The sequence below is a fragment of the Sciurus carolinensis genome, chromosome 13 (assembly GCF_902686445.1).
Source record: "Sciurus carolinensis chromosome 13, mSciCar1.2, whole genome shotgun sequence".
NCBI classification, from domain to species: Eukaryota; Metazoa; Chordata; class Mammalia; order Rodentia; family Sciuridae; genus Sciurus; species Sciurus carolinensis.
The window spans coordinates 26727186-26754933 of NC_062225.1; the positions used below are offsets into that span (position 1 = coordinate 26727186).

At 36.1% G+C, this 27748-nt stretch overlaps 1 protein-coding gene across 1 annotated transcript in view; it reads right to left on the reverse strand.

Moving 5' to 3' along the window:
- M1ap (meiosis 1 associated protein) overlaps positions 1-27748 on the reverse strand; it is a 104782-nt gene that overhangs the window by 36574 nt on the left and 40460 nt on the right. The window contains exon 3 of the mRNA XM_047522886.1: positions 26861-27029. Within this exon, the coding sequence (XP_047378842.1) occupies positions 26861-27029 (169 nt within the window). The remainder of the gene's footprint in view (positions 1-26860; positions 27030-27748) is intronic.

Consider the following 27748-nt stretch of genomic DNA (forward strand, 5'->3'; position numbering starts at 1 on the left):
AAAAAGAAAGAAACAAACTGATCAAGGGTGAATAAGAAATTTCCAGTCTGGTTAGGTTCCAGTACATAACAAACTGGTCTTTTTGAAAATTATGGCTATGAATTCTGGGCAATATTAACTCTGAGACAGAATTAAGGTGGATAGATTTTGGAGAGGAGTTAAAACTTGGAATAAGTGACCAGTGAGGAATGAGAGCCCCATTTTTTTTTTTGTTTACATTTTTGCCTTGATGGTGACTGCAGTCACAGCAAACTTTGATAGAGAAGCCTCTTTTACTATCCTTGCCAGGGAAAGGATCCAGGGTTAGGAGGGCCTTCAGAGAGTAAGGAAGAAATCAATGAGAGTACTTGAGCCCCAATGCCCTAAATTATGTGTTCAGTCCAGGCACCTAGCTATTACAAATGTATGGGGCAAACTGAAAGCAGCTTATGGTTCAGGCTTGAAGAATGAGACCAATCACTGCAGGCACAACAGGTTGAAGTCTGGTCTGAGTCTAGCAAAGTTAATTGTGTGAAAATGAAATGAAATGAAATGAACATTTTTCAGGGCAACATAATAGAATCCAGAGTCTGTATAACATAAATTCACAAAATACAATTCACATGTTATTGATAGAAAACTATGACCTAGTCTCAAAGGAAAATACAAATCGACAAATGCAAATCCAAACATGATAAAGATGTTAGATTCAGCAGATAAAGACTTTAAACTAACAGAATTATGCTCAAAAAGGAATGGAAAATATGTTCATAAGTATAAGAGATAATAATACACCAATAAAAATGTGGGAAGAAAAAAAGAATGAAGAGATGAGAAATATCAATAAATAGGAAGTATAAAAAAAGAACCAAATAGAAATCTTAGAACTAAAAAATACAATATCTAAACAACAACAACAACAACAACAACAAAAAGTCACTACAAAGGCTTAAAAGCAGAATGAAGATGAGAGAGTAAGTGACTTAGATCAATAGAGATCCATTCAAAGAAGAGAGAAAAGAGTTTGGACAAAGCAAACAAAAAATAGTCACAGAACCTTGGGCTTTGTGGAACTATTTTAACATGTGGTAACTGACTCTCAGAAGGAGAGAATGGAAAGGATGAGGCAGAAATAATATTTGAAGGAATAATAGAAAATTTCCAAACTTGGGTTAGGGATATAAATTAAAGATTCCAGAGGCTCAGTTAATTCCAAATAGGACAAATTAGAAGAAATTCATGCTTAGTCACATTGTTATCAAGCCACTGAAAAGCAAATATAAATAGAAACTTCTTGAAAGTAGCCAGAAGAGTGATCTTTACATACAGAGAAAAATGATTTAAGGACCATGGGAGGCAAGAAGACAGTGTAACATCTTACAAGTACTGAAAGAAAGAAAGAAACATTCTGTCAATCCATAATTCTATATACAAGAAAAATATCTTTCAAGAATGAAGTGAGAGGCTAGGGTTGTGGCTCAGAGGTAGAGTGCTTGCCTACCATGTGTGAGGTACTGGGTTCAGTTCTCAGCACTGCATATAAATAAATGAATAAAATAGAGGTCCATTGACAACTGAAAAAATAAAAAAAAGAATGAAGGTGAAATAGAACAAGAATAACATCTTTCAAGAATGAAGGTGAAATAGACACTTTCAGATAAATAAGAGAATCTGTTGCCACCAGAGTCATACTATAATAGCTAGGCTCTTTAAGCTGAAGGAAATCATAGCCAAGGGAAACCTGAATCTTTAGGAATGAATGAGGAGCACTGGAAATGGCAAACATATGGGTAAATATAATAGACTACTTTTTACTTAATTTCTTTAAAATATATATGTTTGTATAAAGCAAAACTTAAAAAACTATCTTGTGGAGTTTATAATATAGATGTAATACATAAGATGACTACAGCATAAAAGACAATGTATGTGTATGGGAGCTGGTAAACAGACCTACATAATTCAAAGTTTCTATATTTTGCACAAAATGGTACATTAATTCTAAGTAGGTTGTAAAAAAGTTAAAAATTGTTTAATCCCTAAAAAGTTTCTACATTTTATATTAAGTGATACTGTATAAACTTCAAGTAGACTATGAAAAGTTAAGAATATATAATGCAATCCCTAGAGAAGACACTAAAAATAACTCAAAGATTAATAACTAAATGATAGTAGAGAAGTCAAAATGGAATTCTAAAAATATTCAAATAATCTGCCCCCCCAAAAAAATAAAAGCAGGAAAGAAGGGGGAAAAAAGATGAACAACAATGAAACAGAACAAAAAATAAAATAAAAAAATAAAAAATAAAAAATAAAACCAACCAAACTTAAGGTAAATGTTAGTGGACTTTACATTACAAATAAAACTCAGAGGTTATCAAAATGGATAAAAAGCAAGTTCCAATTACATGATGTCTTCAGAGATATATACTGTAAGTATAAAAACACAAATGGGTTGGAAGTAAATGAACAGGAAAAGATGAACCATAAGGTAAGATCCAAGAGAAATTAAAACAGGTCTGCATAAAGATTTATGTATGGATACTCATAGCAGCTTTATTAACAATAGTTAATAATTGGAAACCACCAAAATGTCTATTAACAGGTAAATGGTTAAACAAAATGTGATATATTCATGCAAAATTCTACTACTCAACAATAAAAAGAAAGTAATACTGATATAAACAGCATGGATGAACCTCAAAATCTGAATTAAAAAATGCAGTCACAAAAGATGTATATATGATTCCATCTACAGATGGGAAGTAGATCAGTGGTCTATACTGGGGATAAAGGGTGGGTATAGAGGGGCAAAAGAATTCTTTTGGGGGTGATGAAAATGTTTTGTATTTTGATTGTCATGATGATTTATGGGTATTTATAGCTATCAAAACTAAATGTTGAGTGGATATACAATAGTGGATAAACAATATGGTAGATACACAATAGTAGTTTTAATTTAGGTTTAATGCCACAGGGAAATGACTTCAAAACAATTATTAAAGACAAACTCAGTGAACAACTGTGTTTTCTGGTCTATTTTCTAAGACACTGGAAGGGGAAAAATATCTGAAGTCTGACAACAGCACTGAAGCACAGAAGGTACTTCCACCAACCCCCAATTCTTCTGGAATCCTTTAAGATGCAATGAATCTTTATCTTCTTTGTTTGGGTTGTTAACATTTGGTGTTTCCTGAGAACACATATGGATAAAATACCTTTCCAAAGGAGCTTGACATCGATCCCTGACAAACTCTGGGAGGAAATATTAAACAGATGGTTTGTGAGCACTTAGAAAGGGAACCTGATATCCTTGTGTACATGGCTGAGAAATGTAGGCTAGTTGACAGCATCATTAGGTTGATTTGTAACTGGTTGAAAGACTTACATACCCATCAAGTGCAGACTGTTGTCAACCTGGACAGATGCCCCCTGGATGCCAAAGTGTATTGATCACAGTGGTCTTTTCAGTTTTGTCATATTTACTACTTATCCAGTCTTTAGAAATCTATTATAAAAATTTTATTATATGTAAATGAAGACATGCAATATATTTGTAAGCTATGAAGTATAACAAAATGGACACTCATGAATTCTTTTTTTAACTTAAGATGTAGAATATCATTAACGCCACTGAGCCATCTGTATGCTTTTCCTGGATCTCCTTCAGAGGAAACCTTGCCACACTGAATTTTGTTTTTATCATTCCTTTCTTTCCTTTCCTTTTATTTTATTTTGTATTTTTTTGCAGTCTAGGGAATTGAACCAGGGGCATTATATCACTGAGCTACATCCCCAGCCCTTTTTATTTTATTTTAAGATAGCATCTTGCTAAATTTCCCAGGCTACCTTGAATTTGCAATCCCCCTGCCTTAGCTTCCTGAGTAGCTGCAAGTATATGCCACCATACCTAACTCATTTGTTTTATTTTAAAAATAGTTTTAGTGCTTTAAATAACATTTTATTTTTTAGTTTTATTTGAGCTTTATAAAAAGCATCATTTTGTCTATTCCTTTGTTTACCTGATTTTTTCCCTATTATGAAAAGATTCATTCATGTTGTTAAAGGTAGCTATGTTTCATTTTCCTTACTGTATGGTATTCCACTTTGTGAATAGGCTTCATAATATTTATTCCCCATATCAACCCTTTATTGCTCATAAAAGTTTGAAATGCAGGGGTTGGGGGGGAAGAAAAAAATAACAGAATGAATCAAAAACTATTACCCTAGGTAAATGTATGATTACAAAAATGGTATGCCTCTACTTCATGTATAAACAGAGAAACAAGATGTATCCCATTTGTTTACAATAAAAATGAATTAAAAAATAAGTTTGAATGCAGTTATTTGGTAAATTTCTTCATGATGTCTTTTGATGAACAGAAATTTTTAATTTTATGGTGATGCTTATCTTTTATATAATGGTTAACAAACTTCATTTCTCATTTAGGAAATCCTTCTGTCTCTTCCCCATCCCATTCATAAAAATCTTTTTATATATAATTTCTTCTAAAAGTTTTAAGTATTACCTTTTATATTTAGGTCTTTAATTTATCTTATACATATTATTATGAATGGTGTGAGGTAAGGATCTAATTTCATTTTTTCCCAATATAGAATACTGATAGTTTGAGTATGACTTAATGATTTAGATTTATTCTTTTGCACTGTTTTGCCATGACAGCCAGGCCAATATCAAATTTTCATGTGGTTTTCTGTTTCTGGGCTCTTTAATATGTTCTAGATTAGATAATTTATCAATACGATACTATCTTAATTAGAATAATTTTATAAACCATCTTAATATCTGCCAAGGCAAAATCTTAGGTTTATTACATATCAACCTCTTTTATGTATGAGAATATTCAAGATTATATGTGTATACAACCTTATATACGTTATATTATTGATATATATATATATATATATGTATGTATACACACAATAAAGAATCAATTTGTCAAGTTTCATTAAAAGCTGGAATTTCATTGATAGTTCAGTTTGGGGAGAACTGAAACCCTAATGATACTCAATGTTCTATTCATTAATATGTACCATTTAATTATATCTTAAGCTATATTATAATGAAGTTTTAAATATTCCCAATAAATATTCTATACATCTTTTTGTTAAAATTTATTTCTAAGAGGTTGAGGTTGTAAGTCAGAGTTATAGTATTTGCCTGGGAAGCCTAGGTTTGATCTATAGTACCACTAATGCAAACAACCACCCCCCCAAAACAAAACAAAACTTAGAAAAAGATTTAGTTCTAAGTACCTTACATTTTATTATTTGCAAAATGTATTTCTTAAAAATTTAATGTACTAAGAGTTTTTTTCCAATTATAGAAATGCAATTGTTTTTTCCCATTTTTTATTGGTGCATTATAGTTGTACATAATGGTGAGATTTGTTGTTATATATTGGTGCATGTGAACAATATAACAATTTGTCCAATATCCCTCTCCAGCACTTTCCCATTCTCCCCTCCTCCTACCACCTAGTCCCTTTCCTCTATTCTACTAATCTCCCTTTGCTTCTCATGTGCTTGCCCCCCACCTCTCTTTTCCTTTTTTATGTTCTAGCTTCTACAAATGAGAGAAAACATGTGACCCTTGGCCTTCTGAGTCTGGCTTATATCACTTAATGTAATGACCTCAAGTTCCACCCATTTTCCTGTGAATGATATAATTTCAGTTTTCTTTATGGTTGAATAAATTTCATATATATATATCACACTTTCTTTATCCATCCATCCATCTGTTGATGAACACATTCTTTTAGTTTCTGCCAATCTTGGAAGGTTTTTACTTCCTTTTTGATTTTGGAGGATAGTTTTGCTGGACATAATAATCTTAGTTTGTTATTTTCTTTCAGGACTGGAACACATCCTTTCAAGCATTCCTGGATTTTAGAGATTGTGCTGAGAAACTGGAAGTAATTCTAACTGGCTTGACTCTAAATGTGACCTGACATCTTTCTCTTGAGGTTTTTAGAATTCTATTCTTGATCTGCATGTTAGGCATTTTAATTATAATGTATTGTAGAGAAGTTCTTTTTTGAGCTTGTCTTTTTGGAGTTCTGAGTGCCTTCTGTATCTTATGTTCATCTTATTCTCAGGATTTGGAAAATTTTCTATTATTTCCATGAAGATGCTATCCATTCCATTAGCCAGCATCTCACAACCCTCCTCAATTCCCATCTTAAATTTTGTCTCTTAATGTTGTCCCAGAGTTTTTTTTTATATATTCTAATAATGGTTACTTCTTTTCTTTCCTTTTTTTCTTTTTCTTTTTTGGTGCTAGAGATTGAACCTAGGACCTTCTGTACCAAATGAGCTATATCCCCAGTCCTATTTTCTTTTCTTTAATACTCTGTGAATGTTCAAGGCTGGCCATTGTCTTCCAGCTCTGAGATTCTGTCTTCTATTTGATCTGTTCTACTAGAGAGACTTTCAGGTGAACATTTTATTTGATTTATTGGGATTTTCATTTCCATGATTTTTGTTTGGTTGTTTTTCAATAGCTTTATCTCTAACATTCATTTCTTGTACTGACATCCTTAATTCATTCAATTGTTTTTCTGTGTTCTTTTGAAATTTTATTGATCATTTTTATGAGTTATTCTTTTGAGTTCTAACCTGGTATTTTGTCCACTTCAGTATCTTTGAGGTCAGTTGCTGGTAATTATGAACTTTAGGAGGTGTTGTATTACCTTGATTTTTCATGTTTCTTGTATTCCTGTGTTGAATTTTATGCATCTGTTGGGATATGGATTTCTTTTCCACTCTTATATGTGGACCTTTTTAGGGCACAGACTTCTTTTGCCAAAGTGTGCTAGAGTGATCTAGATTGAAACCACCTTATAGGTGTGATATCCACAGCCTTTGTGTTAATTCTCTGTTTTTGATGTAGCAGTGGATGTGCATGAGTGGGACCTGAAGCTCACCCCTAGGCATTCCTCCTTGGGGCCTGGTCATTGGCTTGGATTTCTGTCACTTCTATTCTTTGTATTAAAGTATAGCTGATGTTCAAATGTCATTAATTTGTATGTAGAGCAAAGTGTGCAATCTTTTGTCTGAGTTTAGTTCAGCAGTGGAGTCTCTCCTGTGAACTTGTAGTATCTCTGTATGTCCCCAGCACCTCACAGGATGGGGGAAACAAATGATAGTAACAAACAATGCAAACAATATACAGCATTAAAATAAATACCAGGTTCCTACTATGACATTTACAACATTAATAACAAAATAAAAACCCCAGGAATGGTGGGACCAGCAATTGTCAATAGCAAAAATAATAATAACCATGAACTAGATCTGGCTTTAAAGCAAATGGTAGAGGTCAACTATGTTATTCACAGCAGTAATAACTTCAACCCCATGAATAGTGGAGGCAGGAGTTATATAAACCAATTAGTTCCCAAAGTTGGTAAAAATATAGTTAAGAAAAAGGAAAATGTGATAGGAAGGTAGAAGAGAGTTTATTCCAGTGACTAGGGAGGCTGAAGCAGGAGGATTGCAAGTTCAAGACCAGTATCAGTAATTTAGCAAGTCCCTAAGCAATTTAGCAATACCTTGTCTCAAAATAAACATACAAAGGGCTAGGAGCCAAATGTGTTGATGCATGCCTGTAATCCCAGCAGCTCAGGAGGCTGAGGCAAGAGGATTGCAAGTTCGAAGTCAGCCTTAGCAATTTAGCAGGCCCTATGAAACAGTGATACTCTGTCTCAAAATAAAAAATAAAATGGGCTGGGGATGTGGTTCAGTGGTTAAGTGCTCCTAGGTTAAATCCACAAAACCAATTACAACAACAACAACAAAGAAGAATAAGTGAGTTCAAAAAGTCCAAAAAAGTTAACACAGAGAATGTAGAAGAGATGTAGCAAGTAATGGTTATAATGAAGGAGGAGAAAAATAGGAAAAAACAAAGTAAAGGGAGAGAGAAAGAAAGAATAAGAGAAGTTGACTGTTAGCAGAAGAAAGGAAAAAAAGAGAAAGAAATTAATAAAAACAAAACAAGACAAAAACAAAATAAGCAAACAAAAAACTCAAAACTTCAAATGATAAGGCAAGGAAAAATAACATTTTTCCTTTTGGCATTTTAAAAATGCCATAAACGAGAAAAAAAATCCAGATATGTATGTGTATATATATGTCAACGAACCAATCAGCACAGCAAGAATACCAATAGGGGGAAAAAAGAAAGAAAAAAAATGGAAAAAAGATTCTTAAAGAAAAATGAAGGAGTTGTCTCTACTGAAGTGGTCAAAATAGTCAAAGAGAGTGAGTGTTCACTGCCTATGCCCGACAGTCCTTTCCATTTCTTCTTGGTCTATGTACGGAGAGAGAGAGTGAGTGCGTGTGTGCAAGGGGGATATTAATCCCTTCCTCTTTTTGTGTTGCTCACTGAGCTGCCAAGTGAAGTGGTCTAAGACTGAAGCTGGTTGAAACAGCTTTCAGCTTCCTTTATCACCAGTATAAGATAAGATGGAGTGGGACATACTGTCAACTGGAGTTTTGTCCTTACAGAGCATATCAGTGAACTCCCAGGGTGGGGCTGCCTGCAGAGTTCTATGAGGGGAGTTCCAGTAGCTGGGGCTTACTTCTAATCAGGCTTTAGGGGCTTTGTTGGGCAGTATCTGCTCTGGAGAGATTAGATCAGCATACCCCTAGGGCTAGGCAGATGCCAGTCTCTCCCGGGAGTCTGGATCTCAGAAGCCTCCCAGGAATTCTACTTGTGGGTCAGAGGAGTTAATTGTCTACACACTGCTGCCCACAAACACAGACTCCCCAAGTTTAGTCCCTGAGTATATTTATGCCCACCCGTTCAGATTCCTAACCCTCTTCAGCTGGTCACATGAACCACCAGACTTAAAGGAAAAGCTGAATTGGCTTCCCTTCATTTTTCTGAATTGAATCCCCCTGGGTACAATCTTCCCTGTGCCTGTTTTCCTCATGTTCTGTTAGGTACATCCTAGACCACAGGATAGGAGCCTGTTGGGCAATATGGCAATGTTTAGTATGATATTCTGGCTTTGGTAGCAGCAGCTGCAGTGTGGCCTCCTCAAATGGCTTCTGCCTCAGCTCTTTGCTTGCCAGTTAAGAAATACAGAGCCCTTTTCAAGCACCATTTCACGGTGCAGCCTCTGGATCAGCTAAGTTCAGGTTGCTTTTCTATCTCAGTTTTTTTCCACACCAAATCTGTTCATTTGTGTTTCTCTGTGTTATTCCTCCACTCTGTGGTGAACCAGAGCTGCTACTGCCACTACCACTGCTGCTGCTGTGACCAGCTCGGCTCCAATGTACTTTCTTCTTTGCTCAATGCACTTGAAATTCTGAGTCTCTAAGACACTTTCACTGATATTGAACTTTAGTGAAATCCCTCTTTCACCCACATCAATGTGAAATGGTATTCCCACTGCTTGAATCCCAAGCCACAGAGCAATTAGGAGTGCAGCCTTCCTCTAATCTGCCATCTTGAATCTCCCCCAGGTCTCTTCTTCATGCTATTGATTTTTGTATATTGATCTTATATCTAGTCACTTTGTGCAACTCTTATTAGTTGTAATAAATTTTTTCCATTAAATCTTTTGGTTTCTAGTTAATCAATTGAAGAATCTGTTAATAGTGGATATCCTTTCCAATCATCATAGCCTTTACTTTTTTTTTTCTTGTCTTACTAGATTAGAATAACAATGTTAAATTGAATTGGTGATGAGGGGGGTTCATGTCTTATTATTGATTTTTAAAGGCAAACTTTTTTTTTTTTTTTTTTTTTTTCAGTACTGGGGATCGAACTCAGGGCCTTGTGCTTGTGAGGCAAGCACTCCACCAGCTGAGCTATCTCCCCAGCCCTAAAGGCAAACTTTCTAACATTTCACCAGTAAAAACTGTATTTACTATAGATTTTCAATAGTATGCTTTATTGAATTAAAGAAGTTATTTTCTATTCTTGGTTTGCTGTGATTTTTCTCTTAAATAATGAATGTTAATTTTATTGTATGCTTTTCTTTTTTCTTTTTGAAGTGCTGGGTATTGAGCTGAGGGCCTCATGAATGCTAGGCAAGCACTCTAGCACTGAGATACATACCCAGTCCTATCATTTTTTTTTTTTAAACCAGGAATTGAACTCAGTGGTGATTAACCCAGGCCTTTTAAAACTTCTTTTATTTTGAGACTGGGTCTCACTAAGTTGCTTATGGCCTCTCTAAGCTGCTGAGGCTGACTTTGAACTTGTAGTCCTCCTGTATCAGTCTCTTGAGTTGCTGGGATTACAGGTATGCACTACTGCACCTGGCCTTATTGTATGTTTTTCTTTATCTATTAAGATAACATGGTTTCTGCCTTTTAATCTCTTGATATGGTAACTTATACACACATACATACATATATACATATATTTTCTAATTTGAATTACCTTATATTGTTGGGATAAACTCAGTTTTGTCATTAGTATATCCTCTTTTTTTTCTCCAATTTCTAACATTTTTTTTCTTATGCCTTCTCTCTTTTATTCATTGGTTACACCAGAGTATTCTTTACTTTATTAGGCTTTTCAAAGATGAATTTTGAATTGTTGATTATCTCCATTGTGTTTTTCAACTGAGGTGTGAAGAGGAGTTATACACATGAATTTTGGAGCCTGACAGCTTGGATTTGAAGACCTGTTCCACATGTTCATCAAGAAACCTTGGAAAAGTTAATTTGGATAAGACCTCAGTTTACCTTAGTGTTTTCATCTAGATAAACAAGTATTAAATAAGATAATATGGGGAAACTATTTAGAAAAGAATGTTTTGGACAATAAGTATTCAATTAAAAGTTGGTATTGCTAGGATCTACAAGCAAATTTATTAGAGTATGTTAAGAAATGGTGACTTTTAGTTCACATACCTTGAGGCTCATAATTTATTTAAAAACAAAATAAGCTAGCAGCATTATTCTCATAACTTATGACTCTTGGCAGATCCTAAATTTATTATGATCAAGATCCCATATTAGGAATTTGCTCTAGGGTGTAGGATTGCTTATATGTAAGGAGAACATACAAGGATAAGGAAAGTGTACTGCTTCCCCTGTGAGAGGGAAACCTCTTCATATCTCTATGTCTTATACCAACACTTCCTAGACCTCTTTAAAGTGAAAAAAGAAAGATGAACAAAAAAGCAGAAAAGAAATGTTATGGGAACTACAAAAAAGTTTTATAATATGTTACATGAAAACAAAATTACATACATGAATCACAACTATGTAGCATAAATATGATTGTGAACAATTGAGAGATGATGTGCAAAAAGAAAAGTAGTGTGGGGCTGGGTTTGTAGGTCAGTAGTGGAGTGCTTGCCTAGCACATGCAAGGTACTGGGTTCAGTCCTCAGTACCACATTAAAAATAAAGGCATTGTGTCCACCTATAACTAAAAAAATAAAATAAAATAAAATAAAAGCAGTGTAATGGGGTAGAGGGATTATGAGGGATTTTAAGTTAAAAGTTGTTTGATAGTCAAGTCTTCTTTTTGATAAAATATGGGTATTTATAAGCTTGATATTCATAAATCAATAGCTATCCTATATTCTAATAGTGATTCTGCTGAGAAAGAAATTAGAAAACCATCCCATTCATCACCACCTAAAAGTAAAAATACTTGGGAATTAATTTAATCAATGGGGTGAAAGACCTCTATATGAATACTATAGAACACTGAAGAAAGAAATTGAAGAAGTGCTTAGAAGATGGAAAAACCTGCCATGTTCTTGAATAGGCAGAATTAATATTGTCAAAATGGCCATATTACCAAAAGCATTATATGATTCAATGGAATTCCAATCAAAATACTAATGACATTCTTTGCAGAACTAGAAAATATAGTCCTAAAATTCATTTGGAAGAATAAACGATATAGAACGGTCAAAGCAATCTTGAGCAAGAAGAGTAATGCTGGAGGTATCACAATACCTGATTTCAAATTATGCTACAGAGCTAGAGCAACAAAAACAACTCAAAAAAATTTAACACCCAAAAAAGCAAATAACTCAATCAATAAAAGGGCAAAAAAACCTAAATAGACACTTCTCAAAAGAAGAAATACAAATCACCAACAAATACATGAAAAAAATGTTTAATATCCCCAGCAATAAGAGAAATGCACTGAGATTTCACTTCATTTGTCAGAATGGCATTAACAAGAATACCAAGAATAATAAATGCTGATGAGGATTGTTGGTGGGACTTCAAATTAGTACAATCATTCTGGAAAGCAGTAGGGAAATTCCTCAAAAAACTAAGAATGGAATCATCATATGACCCAGCTATTTATCCCAAAGAACTAAAATCAGCATACTAATATGATACAGCCACATTAATGTTTATAGCAGCACAAATCGCAATAGCCAAGTTATGGAACCAGCCCAGGTGCTCATTAATATATGAATGGATTAAGAAAATGTGGCCTATATATACAATGGAGTTTTACTCAGTCATAGAGAAGAATGAAATTATGTATTTGCTGGTAAATGGATGGAACTGAAGAATGTCATGCTCAGTGAAAAAGTCAGACTCAGAAAAATCAAGCATTGAATGTTTTCTCTCATATGTGGAAGCTAGAGCAAAATAAGGGATAAAAAAGGTGTGTTGGGGTTGGATATCATAATGATAAAGGGAATATCAGTAGGGCAGAAGAAGGAGATTGAGGGGGAGAGAGGAGGGTTGGGAAAGAAGAGGAAATGTGGAATGAATTTGACAAAATTATGGTATGTTCATGTATAAATATACCACAGCAAAGTCCACCTTTATATATATTTATAAAGCACCAATTAAAAATAAATAAATAGAAGGAAGACCAGTAGAACTGAGGAAAGGGAATAGGAGGGAAAGAAGAGGCACTGGAGACCGAAATGGAGCAAATTAAATTCCATGCATGTATGATTATGTCAAAACGAACCCAACTACTACGAATAACTGTAATGAACCAACAAAAGCATAAAATGCCAGTAAAAGGTACATATGTGTATATATATATATATATATATATATATGTATAGACATATACACATGCACATTACCACACTGCTATTAAAATCAATAATACAAGGTGCTGTTCTATGTGCAATGTGTATTTAATCTTCACAAAACCCAATGAGGTGGCTATGTGTTTTATAACAGAGAAATTTGTGGAATAAAGAGTTAAAGTAGGGGGGTTTTCAAGATGTCGGACTAGAGGGTGGCTGCATTTCACGTTGCTCCAGGATGCAGGATTCAAAAGAGGAGATAGTGAGAGACTTGGGACCAACTCAAAGTCGCCGGGTGAGTCTCTCCCATTGGGGAGGCGCCCCGGATGGGGTGGTAGCCCCGGAACGCAGGGAACTTTGTGAAGTAGAGTTGCTCGGTGAGACGCCCCTCCCCCCACTGGAGCGGTAAACACGGACAACTGGGATCATCGTAGAGGAGGCGGCTCAGCACAGCGCTTGGACTCGGAGCAACCACTGGGGCTCCGGGCGGCTGCCTGAGGAGGAGCTGCGTGGCGAGCTGTTTGGACTCAGAGCGAGCGCTCCTGAACACTGGGAGGTTGCCCGGGGGAAGAGGAGGAGTGCGGCGGGTCGCTTGGTCTAGGAGTGACTGCATCAGAGCCACAGGCAGTTGCCAGAGGGGGAGCTGCGTGGCGAGCTGTTTGAACTCAGAACGGCTGTTCCAGAACACCAGTGGCCTGCCTGGAGGAGGAGAGCAGTGGGTCGCTTGACCTAAGAGTGACTGCAACAGAGCTACAGGCGGTTGCCAGAGGAGGAGGTGAGTGGTGAATTGACTGGACTAAAAGCGACCGCTCCTGAACACCGGTGGCCTGCCTGGAGGAGGAGCACGGTGGGTCACTTGGTCTCAGAGCCACCGCTCCTGAACACCCAGGGGGGCTACCCTGAGGAGGAGGAGGAGGAACAGGGTGGGTCACTTGGACTTGGAGTGACTGCCTAGGGCTACGGGCAGTTGGCGGGAGGAGGAGACACGAAGTAAGTTGCTTGGACTCCTAGTGACTGCGTCGGAGGCCGGGCGGCTGTCCAGAGGAGGAGGTGTGTGGCAGGTCTCTGGGTCTCGGAGCTATTGTGCGGGCTCCAGGTAGCGGCTCAGAGGAGGGGCCGCATGGCCGGGCGATTGGGTGCAGAGCAGGGTCCCAGGAGCTTGGTGGCTTCTTGCTGGAAGAGCCGCACAGAGACACGCTTAGGGGTGGAGCGAAGTTTCCAGGGCTGCGGGCAGATTCTCTGGGAGAGGCAGCCTAAGGAGACTCGCCTGCGGAGGGCTAGGCTCCCAGGCCCAGGACATAGGTCTGGGCCCCTGGGAACATTGCAGAGGAAGACAGCCCAGCCCAGGCGGTAGTTGTAGATTGAGGGGAACCTCTAGAAGGGCAACTGACCAGCGAGACGTCCCCACCGAGTGAGTCTTCCCTGCTGGGGGAGGTTTTCCCCACAGGGACGGTAAAACCAGAGACACAGGCACAAACAGGCCTTGCCTCAGCCCGCAGTCTAGTTCCCCATTGGATGACCATTGGTCAACAAGTGGAGGCACCTCTGCCCACTAGCAGGGAATATACGCCACCTGAGGGTCACCACCCCTAGAGAGGCAGCTTCTCCGTGGAGCTCCGCATTATCAACTTCCTCCAAGACTTCAGGCTACTGAAGGATAAGAGGGAATATACTAGCAGTCTTCAGGGACATTATAAGTCGATAGAGGAAATCTACAATATCTTAATGACCTGCTGATTCCTGAACAATATGAGAAAACAAGGGAAGAAAATGCCCCAAACAAATCCAGATGTTACATCAATAAAATCCAACGACAGCATGGCAGAAGAAATGACAGAAAGGGAGTTCAGAATGTACATAATTAAAATGATTAGGGAAGCAAACGATGAGATGAAAGAGCAAATGCAGGCATTGAATGATCGCACCAATCGACAGTTAACAGAGCAAATTCAGGAAGCAAAAGATCATTTCAATAAAGAGTTAGAGATATTGAAAAAAAAACCAAACAGAAATCCTTGAAATGAAGGAAACAATAAACCAAATTAAGAACTCCATAGAAAGCATAACCAATAGGATAGAACACCTGGAAGACAGAACCTCAGATATTGAAGAAAAAATATTTAACCTTGAAAACAAAGTTGAACAAACAGAGAAGATGGTAAGAAATCATGAACAGAATCTCCAAGAACTATGGGATATCATGAAAAGGCCAAATTTGAGAATTATTGGGATTGAGGAAGGCTTAGAGAAACAAACCAAAGGAATGAACAATCTATTCGATGAAATAATAGCAGAAAATTTCCCAAATCTGAAGAATGAAATGGAAAATCAAGTCCAAGAGGTTTATAGGACTACAAATACACAAAATTACAACAGACCCACACCAAGGCACATTATAATGAAAATACCTAACATACAAAATAAAGACAGAATTTTAAAGGCTGTGAGAGAAAAGAACCAAATTACATTCAGGGGGAAACCAATACGGATATCAGCAGATTTTTCAATCCAGACCCTAAAAGCTAGAAGGGCCTGGAACAACATTTTTCAAGCTCTGAAAGAAAATGGATGCCAACCAAGAATCTTATACCCAGCAAAACTTACCTTCAAAGTTGACGATGAAATAAAATCATTCCATGATAAACAAAAGCTAAAAGAACTTACAAAAAGAAAGCCAGCATTACAGAACATTCTCAGCAAAATATTTCATGAGGAAGAGATAAAAAACAAAGAATCAAATCAGCAAAGGGAGGAATTATCCTAAAGGAACTGTCAAATAAAGGAGGAACCAAGATGTGTCAAAAATTTTAAATATGAACCAAATGACCGGGAATACAAATCATATCTCAATAATAACCCTGAATGTTAATGGCCTGAATTCATCAATCAAAAGACATAGACTGGCAGTTTGGATTAAAAAGAAAGATCCAACAATATGTTGCCTGCAAGAGACTCACCTCATAGAAAGAGATACCCATAGACTAAAGGTGAAAGGATGGGGAAAAACATACCATGCACATGGACCCAGCAAAAAAGCTGGAGTATCCATCCTCATTTCAGATAATGTGGACTTCAAGCCAATGTTAGTCAGAAGGGATAAAGAAGGACATTTCATACTGCTTAAGGGAAGCATAAATCAGCAAGATATAACAATCATAAACATCTATGCCCCAAACAGTGACTCATCCATGTATGTTAAACAAATCCTTCTCAATTTTAGAAACCAAATAGACCATAACACAATAATACTAGGTGATTTTAACATGCCTCTCTCACCACTGGACAGATCTTCCAAACAAAAATTGAACAAAGAAACCATAGATCTCAATAACACAATCAACAATTTAGACTTAACAGACATTTATAGAATATACCATCCAACCAAGAGCGAATACACTTTCTTCTCAGCAGCACATGGATCCTTCTCTAAAATAGACCATATATTATGCCACAAAGCTAATGTCAGCAAATACAAGAAGATAGAGACACTACCTTGTATTCTATCAGACCATAATGGATTGAAGTTAGAAATAAATGAAAGAGTAAAAAACAGAAACTACTCCAACACCTGGAGATTAAACAATATGCTATTATATGATGAATGGATAACAGAAGATATTAGGAAGGAAATTAAAAAATTCTTAGAGGTAAATGAGAACAAAGAAACATCATATCAAAATCTCTGGGACACTATGAAAGCAGTACTTAGAGGAAGATTTATTTCATGGAGCGCATTTAATAAAAGAAGTAAAACTCAAAAAATAAACGACCTAACACTACAGCTCAAAGCCCTAGAAAAAGAAGAACAGAGCAACACCAAAAGTAGTAGAAGACAGGAAATAGTTAAACTCAGAGCTGAAATCAATGAAATTGAAACAAAAGAAACAATACAAAAAATTGACAAAATAAATAGTTGGTTCTTCGAAAAAATAAACAAAATTGATAAACCTTTAGCCACACTAACAAAGAGAAGACGAGAGAAAACCCAAATCACTAAAATTCGGAATGAACAAGGAAATATCACAACAGACATGACTGAAATACAAAACATAATTAGAAGCTATTTTGAAAACCTATACTCCAACAAAATAGAGAATTTCGAAGACATCAACAGGTTTCTAGAGACATATGAATTGCCTAAACTGAACGAGGAGGACATACACAATTTAAATAGACCAATTTCAAGTAATGAAATAGAAGAAGTCATCAAAAGCCTACCAACAAAGAAAAGTCCAGGACCAGATGGGTTCTCAGCCGAGTTCTACAAAACCTTTAAAGAAGAGCTCATTCCAATACTTCTCAAAGTATTCCAGAAAATAGAAGAGGAGGGAACCCTCCCAAACTCATTCTATGAAGCCAATATTACCCTGATTCCTAAACCAGACAGAGACACATCAAGGAAAGAAAACTTCAGACCAATATCCTTAATGAACATCGACGCAAAAATTCTAAACAAAATTTTAGCAAATCGCATACAAAAACATATTAAAAAGATAGTGCACCATGATCAAGTGGATTTCATCCCCGGGATGCAAGGTTGGTTCAACATCAGGAAATCAATAAATGTAATTCACCACATCAGTAGACTTAAAGTCAAGAATCACATGATTATTTCGATAGATGCAGAAAAAGCATTTGATAAAATACAGCACCCCTTCATGCTCAAAACACTAGAAAAAATAGGGATAGTGGGAACATTCCTTAATATTGTAAAGGCCATCTATGCTAAGCCCATGGCTAATATCATTCTAAATGGTGAAAAACTGAAAGCATTCCCTCTAAAAACTGGAACAAGGCAGGGTTGCCCTCTTTCACCACTTCTATTCAATATCATCCTTGAAACTCTAGCCAGAGCAATTAGACAGACCAAAGAAATTAAAGGGATACGAATAGGAAAAGAAGAACTCAAACTATCACTATTTGCTGATGATATGATTGTATACTTAGAGGAACCAGAAAATTCCACCAGAAAACTTTTAGATCTCATAAGTGAATTCAGTAAAGTAGCGGGATATAAGATCAATGCACATAAATCTAATGCATTTTTATACACAAGCGATGAATCTTCAGAAAGAGAAATTAGGAAAACTACCCCATTCACAATAGCAATGAAAAAAATAAAATACTTGGGAATCAATCTCACAAAAGAGGTGAAAGACCTCTACAATGAGAACTACAGAACACTAAAGAAAGAAATTAAAGAAAACCTTAGAAGATGGAAAGATCTCCCATGTTCTTGGATAGGAAGAATTAATATTGTCAAAATGGCCATACTACCAAAAGTGCTATACAGATTCAATACAATTCCAATTAAAATCCCAATGATGTACCTTACAGAAATAGAGCAAGAAATTATGAAATTCATCTGGAAGAATAAAAAACCCAGAATAGCTAAAGCAATCCTTGGCAGAAAGAGTGAAGCAGGGGGTATCGCAATACCAGATCTTCAACTCTACTACAAAGCAATAGTAACAAAAATGGCATGGTATTGGTACCAAAATAGAAAGGTGGATCAATGGTACAGAATAGAGGACACGAACACAAACCCAAATAAATACAATTTTCTTATACTGGACAAAGGGGCCAAAAATATGCAATGGAGAAAAGATAGCCTCTTCAACAAATGGTGCTGGGAGAATTGGAAATCCATATGCAACAGAATGAAACTAAACCCATATCTCTCACCATGCATGAAACTAAACTCAAAATGGATTAAGGACCTCGGAATCAGACCAGAGACCCTGCATCTTATAGAAGAAAAAGTAGGTCCAGAGCTTCAACATGTCGGCTTAGGACCAGACTTCCTCAGCAGGACTCCCATAGCACAAGAAATAAAAGCAATAATTAATAACTGGGATAGATTCAAACTAAAAAGTTTTCTCTCAGCAAAGGAAACTATCAGCAATGCGAAGAAAGAGCCTACAGAATGGGAGAAAATCTTTGCCAATCATACTTCAGATAGAGCACTAATCTCCAGAATCTATAAAGAACTCAAAAAACTCTTCACCAAGAATGCAAATAATCCAATCGACAAATGGGCTAAGGAAATGAATAGACACTTCACAGAAGAAGATCTACAAGCAATCAACAAACATATGGAAAAATGTTCAACATCTCTAGTAATAAGAGAAATGCAAATCAAAACCACCCTAAGATTCCATCTCACCCCAATTAGAATGGCGATTATCAAGAATACAAGCAACAACAGGTGTTGGCGAGGATGTGGGGAGAAAGGTACACTCATACATTGCTGGTGGGGCTGCAAATTAGTGCAGCCACTCTGGAAAGCAGTATGGAGACTCCTCAGAAAACTTGGAATGGAACCACCATTTGACCCAGCTATCCCACTCCTTGGCCTATACCCAAAGGACTTAAAATCAGCATATTACAGAGATACAGCCACATCAATGTTCATAGCTGCTCAGTTCACAATAGCCAGATTGTGGAACCAACCTAGATGTCCTTCAATTGATGAATGGATAAAGAAAATGTGGTATATATATACAATGGAATATTACTCAGCCATAAAGAATGATAAAATTATGGCATTTGCAGGCAAATGGATGAAACTGGAGAATATCATGCTAAGTGAGCTAAGCCAATCTCAAAAAACCAAAGGAAGAATGATATCGCTAATAAGTGGATGATGACACATAATGGGGGGTGGGAGGGGTTACTGTTGGGGTGGAGTTGGGTTTAGGGAGCGGGGCAGTAATGGAGGAAGGTAGGACTGTATAGAGGGAGGGGAGGGGTGGAAGGGTTGGGGGGAAGGGAAAAAATGGCAGAATGAATCAAACAACATTACCCTATGTAAATTTATGATTACACAAATGGTATGCCTTTACGCCATGTACAGACAGAGAAACAACAGGTATCCCATTTGTTTACAATAAAAAAAAAAAAGAGTTAAAGTAACTTAAGTCCACATGGTTCTATACTGTAAAAATCCAATAGGATGGTTAAATAAATGGTAATGAAGTAATATAATATAATATCTCATAGATGTTAAAAGGAATGGATTAGATTGCTATAAGCCTACATGAAAAAATTACTAAATAAATTAATAATTATGAGTAAATATCTAAATAAAATGCAGAACATTTTAAAATTTGTTCTTTTTAGTTACACATGACAGTAGAATGTATTTTGACATATTATACATACATGGAGTATATATATTCCCATTCTTGCGGTTGTACATGATATGGAGTTACACTGGTCATGTATTCATATATGAATATAGGAAAGTTATGTCTGAGTCATTCTACTTTCCTATTCCCATCCTCCCTCCCTTCCCTTCATTCCCCTTTGCCTAATCCAATGAACTTCTATTCTCACCCCCCCATTATGGTGTGTTAGCATCCACATATCAGAGAGAATATTAGGCCTTTGGTTTTTTGGGATTAACCTACTTCACTTGGCATGATAGTTTACAGTTCCATCCATTTACCATCAAATGCCTAATTTATTTCTTCATTATGGCTGAGTAATATTTAGTCACATTTTTGTAAGGAAATAGTAACAATATATTGTTACATGTTTAACCACTATGCATGTACGTGTATCAACAGCAATTCAGCAGACTGTGTCTTAACACTGTTAATAAGTTAGTGGTTGACTGTGGAAAGTGGTATTTTGGGTCATTTTGAACTTTCTCTTTTATACTTCTGTAATGATTAAATCTATATAACTTATAATAAAAAAATACTTGTCATAGGATAAAAGCCACAACAAAGAGCACACAGATGGATCTTTCAGCTAAATTTTAAAATAAAGAATAAAATGAACAAGTTAAACCAAGTAATAATAATGAACAAAAGTACCATTTATACCTTTAAAGGTATAAAAACGAACAGAAAGTCTTAAATAATGTGAATGCAATATAAAGTTATCCTTCTAATTTTAGATCTTTTAAAGGATACTTTTTTATTTTTAAAATTCATTTTATTGTATAGTATAAGACCAATATTGACAAGGGTTAAAACATAGAAACATAAACATACGACTCATTGAATTTTGACCCAGAAACATCTGTGTAACTACCACCTGAGATAGCACTCTTGAGCCCCCATCTCTGCTCAGTTGCAGTTACTACTCTTCCTCTTCCTCAAAAGGATCCCTGGTCTTACTTTTCACATTGAATATTTTGCTTGTTTTTGAACTTTATATAAATGAAATCATCCAGGAGGCATTTATTTCTTAATGTTTTGTTTGTGGAATTCACCAATGCTTTTGGGTATACCTTTCCTTTATTAATTTTCTTTATTGGATAATATATTAATACGCTTATATATATACCACAAATTCTACTCTTGGTGAAAATCTGGAGCATATACAATTAGGAGCTATTAGGAATAAAGTTACTGTGAACATTTTTATATATGCTTTTTGTGCACATATGCACTTCTCATACCTAGGAATGAAATTATTTATTACTGAAACAAAGCATGCATATTTTCAACTTTTGTAGATAATGCCAAACAGTATTTCTTAATTGTAGTCCATATTTACACTCCCACTATCAAAGCATTAGAGCTTTTGTTGTTTTGCACCCTTACTGACACTTGGTAATTTCATTCTTTTATGTTAGCCATTCAGGCAAGGTACGTAATAATATCCCATCTTAATTTATATTTCTTGACTTCCAATAAAGTTAAGCATGTTAAAGAAACTTTCTAAAATGTGAATTTACTTTCCTAATTTCTAAATTCAGTCTTTCTTCAATGATTCTGGGTCTTTCAGTCTCCAAGTCTTTTTTGTGATTTTTAGTTTTTGTTGAGCAGGACTGTACCGAAGAAGACAGAATTTAGACTGATTGAAGGATATATTCTCACTACTGCTTTCAAAACAAGTCTGAAATATCAACCTTTCTTTTGATTTGTTTCTCTCTTCAAAAAGTAGAGTACAGGGCTGGAGATATGGCTCAGGGGTGAACATTTGCCTAGTGTGGTAAGAGCCCTGGGTTCAATCCCCAGGATCAAAAAAAAAGAAAAAGTTCAATTTTCATTTAATTGATATTCATGTTCATCAGAGCTTAAAATATTCTAATTAGATATAAGAAGTGTGTGAATACTATGGGTTACATAGGGAAGCTATGGGTGTTTATGTCCCATTTGAGTTGATATCATAGATAGTAACCTCAACTTCTTCCAAATCATTTGATATTTTTTCAATTATTCAAGAAACATTTCTAACATTTGTCAGGGAGAGTGCTAAGTGCTAGTAATGCAAAGATGTATAAGAAACAGACTTAGTTTCAGGTAATTGACAGTTTACTTAGGAATTGGTCATTATAAGCCAATTTCAGGGCTGTGAGTATAGCTCACAGTAAAGCATTTGTCTAGCTTGTGTAAGGCCCTGGGTTCAATCTGTGGCACCAACAAAAAAAAAAGTCTCAGAAATATATCAAACCACTCATATCCAAAAATTTTCATAAGTATCAATAATAAGAATAAAAAATTAATAAGAATAGCTAACTTTTTACTAAATACCTATAATGTTCTAGGTAATTAATATAAATGATCTCATTTAATAACCACAACCACTACATGGGTTAGGAATTAATAACTATGATTTAACAAGGCTAAATTCCTTGCCCAAAGGTGCAATTAGGAAATGATATACCTGGGATTTACAGTTAGGCAACCTAATTCTGCAGGACACATCCTCCTCAGAGTGAGAGAAACTACTGTTGCTAATACCCTGATAACATCAAAATTAAGCAAAAAACAAAAACAAAAAACTGAAGAAATAAAAGAATTAAATATGAGAAGAGCACAAACAAACTAGGAAGATTTCAAACAATGAGGCATATATAATTAGCCCACAGAAGAATTATAAGTAATTTATGAAATATTGAATTATTTAGAAGCAAATAGGAAGCTACTGGGAGAATATCAGTAAAACAAGGTAAGAGGGGCTTTCCTGCATTTAGAAGCTCTTCTATAAGCACAAGCCACTAACTATTCTAAATAAAGACTTCAGGCAGCCTCAGAGTACTCTGAGCTCTGTGCTATTATAGACACAAGTTCTTTCAAAATCGATGACTTATCTGTCCTTGACCAAAAAGAAAGAAAAAGAGCTTCTCTCTCACAGATCTAGTTTGAGAATTCAATGGGAAGGACTCATTAGTGTCCTGGAGATCTATGATTGCTTCAGTCTGAGTCATGGAAGGTGGAAGTGTTACCAAAGTAAGGGGATGTAAGGAATGCTGAGTCAAATAGTCTCTACATGTATCACTGTAATCAATTAATTTAACAAATATTTTCTAATAATCTAGGATATGCTATCACTGTGACACAGAAATTGATAAAACAAGTTTCTAATTCCAGGGTGCTTACACTTTAATGCAGATTGAAAAGTTATCAAGTAGTTCACAATTCAGATTAACAGACAAAATTATTGCACAATAAAGCAATGGTAGACAATTCTGGATGGTATATAATTAAGTGCTGAATTGTGTGGTGCAGACCACAAGTGATATAGTTGTTCTAAGGAGAGGAAAATCAATACGGTAGTCATGAAACTGAATTAGGATTTAAGTGGGAGGATTTTCCTGGAAGAGGATAGGGAAGGAATTCAGAGGAAAAGACTACCAGGAGTAGAGGTATGGGAATAGAAAGGACAGTGAGTGAGTGAGGAGTTTAGCTTGGGAAAAGCAGAGTATGCGTAGTAGTTGAGAGCTCATAAACCATGTGGCTGGGGCTGGGGAGATAGCTCAGTCGGTAGAGTGCTTGCCTTGTAAGCACAAGGCCCTGGGTTCGATCCCCAGCACCCCCCCCAAAAAAAGGAAACCATGTGGCTAAGGTTGGTTACCCTCCCTCTCCTGCCAGAACCATGTCAGTGGCCTCATGTTGCTGTAAACATCCATATGTTTCAGGATTTGACAGAGGAACCACATCCTTAGTCACCAAATTTCTAATTAATTATGGAGGGAGCAAGTGAAAAGGGAGAAAGAATGAAGATATTCTTGTGGGACAAGGAAGAGATCAAAACAGCAGGCACTTCCATGTGTCACAACCTTGGAAGTGGCCCATTTAGCCAGAAAGGACTGCAGGAGGATGAGTTATAACTTGAGTAATGGATGAATCTAAACTAGTTTAAAAAAACTCTTAAACTTCATAATTGGTAATCTGTACTTGACTTACTAAAATAGTTCCATAAATTTCCAAGACCTTAGAAATTCCAGCAAGGCATACATGGCCCTTCTCACCTAATCCTTGCCTTGCTTTACAACTTTGCTCCCACCTCTGTCTGACAGATTCTGGTCATGGGAAACTGGGAAACCATGGGCTCATCTCTACAAGTTAATCATATCTTACTTTCTCATGTCTCTGGGTCTCCTTTCCAAGTGGCCCTTTCCTCCTTTTCCCCACCTCTGCTTGTCCTCTAAGACTGAACTTGAATAAAATTTCTTCCAGGAAATGCAGGATTTTAGATGATTTAGATGTACTTATATGTACTTATCTGCATTTTGCCCTCTAATGTAATCCTGGGAACAATTCAAGAATAAAAGCATAATATTAAAAACGAAATGATTTCCTTTTGCTCATTAGATTGGCAAAGATAAAAAAGAACAAGAAAAATCACTGGTAGAGAGTTTTATTTACTGCTGATGGAAGTGTATATTGATATGACCTTTTTGGAGACTCAGTTGGCAATAACTATATATGTATGTATATATTTGGCAATAACTATATATGTAAACATAAATATGTATGTGTATATATTTAAACATAAATATGTATATATATATATATGTATACATATACACACACACACACACACACATTCACAGTTTTACATCCTAGTAACTTTATTTCTAGGAAATTATTCCACAGAAAATGTTTGTACAAGTGTATAATTATATACCCAAAGTGTATAATTTGTGGGTCCAGAGCAAAACAAACATGCAGAGCCCCTTGTTCAAAAACAGATAAAAAGACCATTGAGCCAAGTGTGGTGGTACAGGCCTATAATCCCAGAGGCTTGGGAAGCTGCAGAATCAGCCTCAACAATTTAGTGAGGGCTCAAGCAACTTAGTGAGATCATGTTTCAAAATAAACAATAAAAAAAGGACTGGGGATGTGGCTCAGTGGTTAAGTGCCCCTGGGTTCAATCTCTGGTACAAAAAACAAAACAAAACACAACATTAAAAAAACATTGAAAGTACTACCATATAAAACTTTTTTCTCCCTTGGTCTTGTTTGTGAGCTATCATGGTGGGTCTTCTATTTTGTGCACGTGTGTGCGTGTATGTGTGTGTATGTGTGTGTTTAATTGTGGTAAGGACACTTTACATGTGATCCATTCTCCAAAAAATTTTTAAGTATACAGTATTGTAAACTATAGGTATAAAGTTGTACAGTAGATCTCTAGAAGTTAATCATCTTATTCATCAAGTCTTGGTGTTTTTCCTTTTAAATTTTCTAGTAATATAACATTCACTCAGTGTTATGGTTTGGATATGAGGAGTTCCCCCAAAGCTCCTGTGTTAATGTAGGAATATTCAGAGATACAATGATTATATTACAAAATCTGTAACCTAATCAGTCCATCCTAGTTTAAATGGACTAACTGGGTGGTAACTGTAGGCAGGTGAGGTGCTGGAGGAAGTGGGTCACAGGGGGCATGCTCTAAGGGTTCTTCTTCCCTGCAGCCCCAACCCCTTCCTGCCCTGCTTCCTGGCCACCAGGAGGTGGCCACACCCTTCTGCCACACCCTTCTGCCATGATATTCTGCCTCACCTTTGGCCCAGAGCAATGGACTTGGCTGAATATGAACTAAACCTCTGAAACCATTAGCCAGAATAAACTTCTCTAAGTTGTTCTTGCCAGGTATTTTGGTCACAGTGACAAAAAACTGACTAAAACATCCAGGTATCAGGATACTTATAGACCTTCTCAGGTACCTGAATCCTGGTCCTGCAACTCAGCACAAAAGGTATTTGTGCTCCATCCTGACTGAGTTGTCCAGGTGCTTGCCCAGCAGGGGAACAGAGGTTAGCAGTGATGGATGGATGCAGGTAGGAAGGGCAGGGTCACTGAGGCTGGTGAAATGGCAAATGAGAACTCATTCTGAGGAAGTGGGAAGGAGGCAGGGCATGTGTGAGCCAATGCTCTAAGGCCTGGCATATGCTCCACTGTTCCATTAAACTTCACTTGCCAAACACAAATTCCAACATAAAATTACTAAGAATTTCAAGATAGCCACCAAAGAGATTTAAACCCCAAGCATGGGTCCTTTCTGCACACAGGAGTCTGTGTGACTGCATTGGTCATTAGCCTATGAAGCCATTCCTACATGTAAATCTGTTCACGCAGCATTAAATAATAGCAAAGTTAATAAGTGATTAAACAAACTTAGCTACAGACACACAATAATAAAACAAAATGATATAGAGCTACAAATATAATTATCAAAACATACATAAAGTTATAGAATATTAGGTATATCATGATCCCATTAAATATTAAGTATGTATGTATAAGTGTGTGTGTATATAGAAAGGAACATTTGTAAGGATATCACAATCTTAAAAGTGATTAGGGAATGAAGTAAGATTTATTTTTTTAGACCTATAATATTTTAGTTTTAACTATTATTTCTGAAATAAAATAACTATTACAAAATTTAACTTGAACACCTAAAACATCTGAACTGCAATAAAAAATGCTAGTTATTACTTAAGAACATAAAAAGACTATGGAAAATAATCTTACTGACCCATAAAAATTACTCATTACAGTTATTGCCATTTTTTTCATTTAAAAAAAATTCTTGTAGCAGGAGGACTGTAAATTTTGAGGCTAGCCTGGGTAACATAATGAGATGCCATCTTGGAACAAAAACAAAAACAACAGAAAATCCCTTACCATCATTGCTGGGCTCTTCAACAGGAGATGCTGAGTCCATAAGCTCCAGGACTCCCTTTGTGATCTCAACAACTTGAAGTCTCCTGACTCTGACTAGGTCGATATCTTTCAACCCCTCCTCCAATTGTTTGACCACTTCTTTTCCAGGGTGGGAAGTCAGGACAGTAATCTAAGAATAAATCCAAGAATCAATGTGTCTATTTTCCCAGGTCCAGAGTAAGAAACATCACAGCAGAAATCTATGGTAATGGCTATTATGTTTAGTGTAAAGAGGACAATTTAACTGTAACTTATAAATAAAATTTCACTTAATCTTAGCCAAAAGGTCACCAAATGACACAGACCAATTTCACTTGGCAGATTTTGGTAGGACAGGTAATCAAAACCTTTCCAATCAGGCTGAGCCTAGAAAGTGACTAGTTAGAAGCAATACCTATGTTTTAATTTTTTAAGATTGCTTGAAGCACTGGTAGCATCTCATCTGTTCAAAATGCTTTGATTTTTACATGGAAAAAAGGAAATAAGATCCTTAAGTTTCACTCACTAAATGTGCACTAAATATTAGGAAGCCCGTTGATCCTTTCTCTCCATAGTGCGTCCATATAGCATTCTTAGACTGATTATCTCCTTGTTTATCTTGGATCTAGTTAAGCTATTTCTGGTTTTTTTTTTTTTGACTCTAAAATGTACTAATCCTTGACCAATATATTGGACCTGAAGGAATATTGAGGTGTTATGTATAATATTTTATTCCATCTGAATGAAAGTACTGTTTTTCTTATACGTTTTGTCTTGGATTTTGAGAAACTTGAAGACAATTGTTAAATATATGAAGTTCTTTTGTATTTAGATGTTTTTGATTGATGAAGAGGGGTGCAGATGAAATCC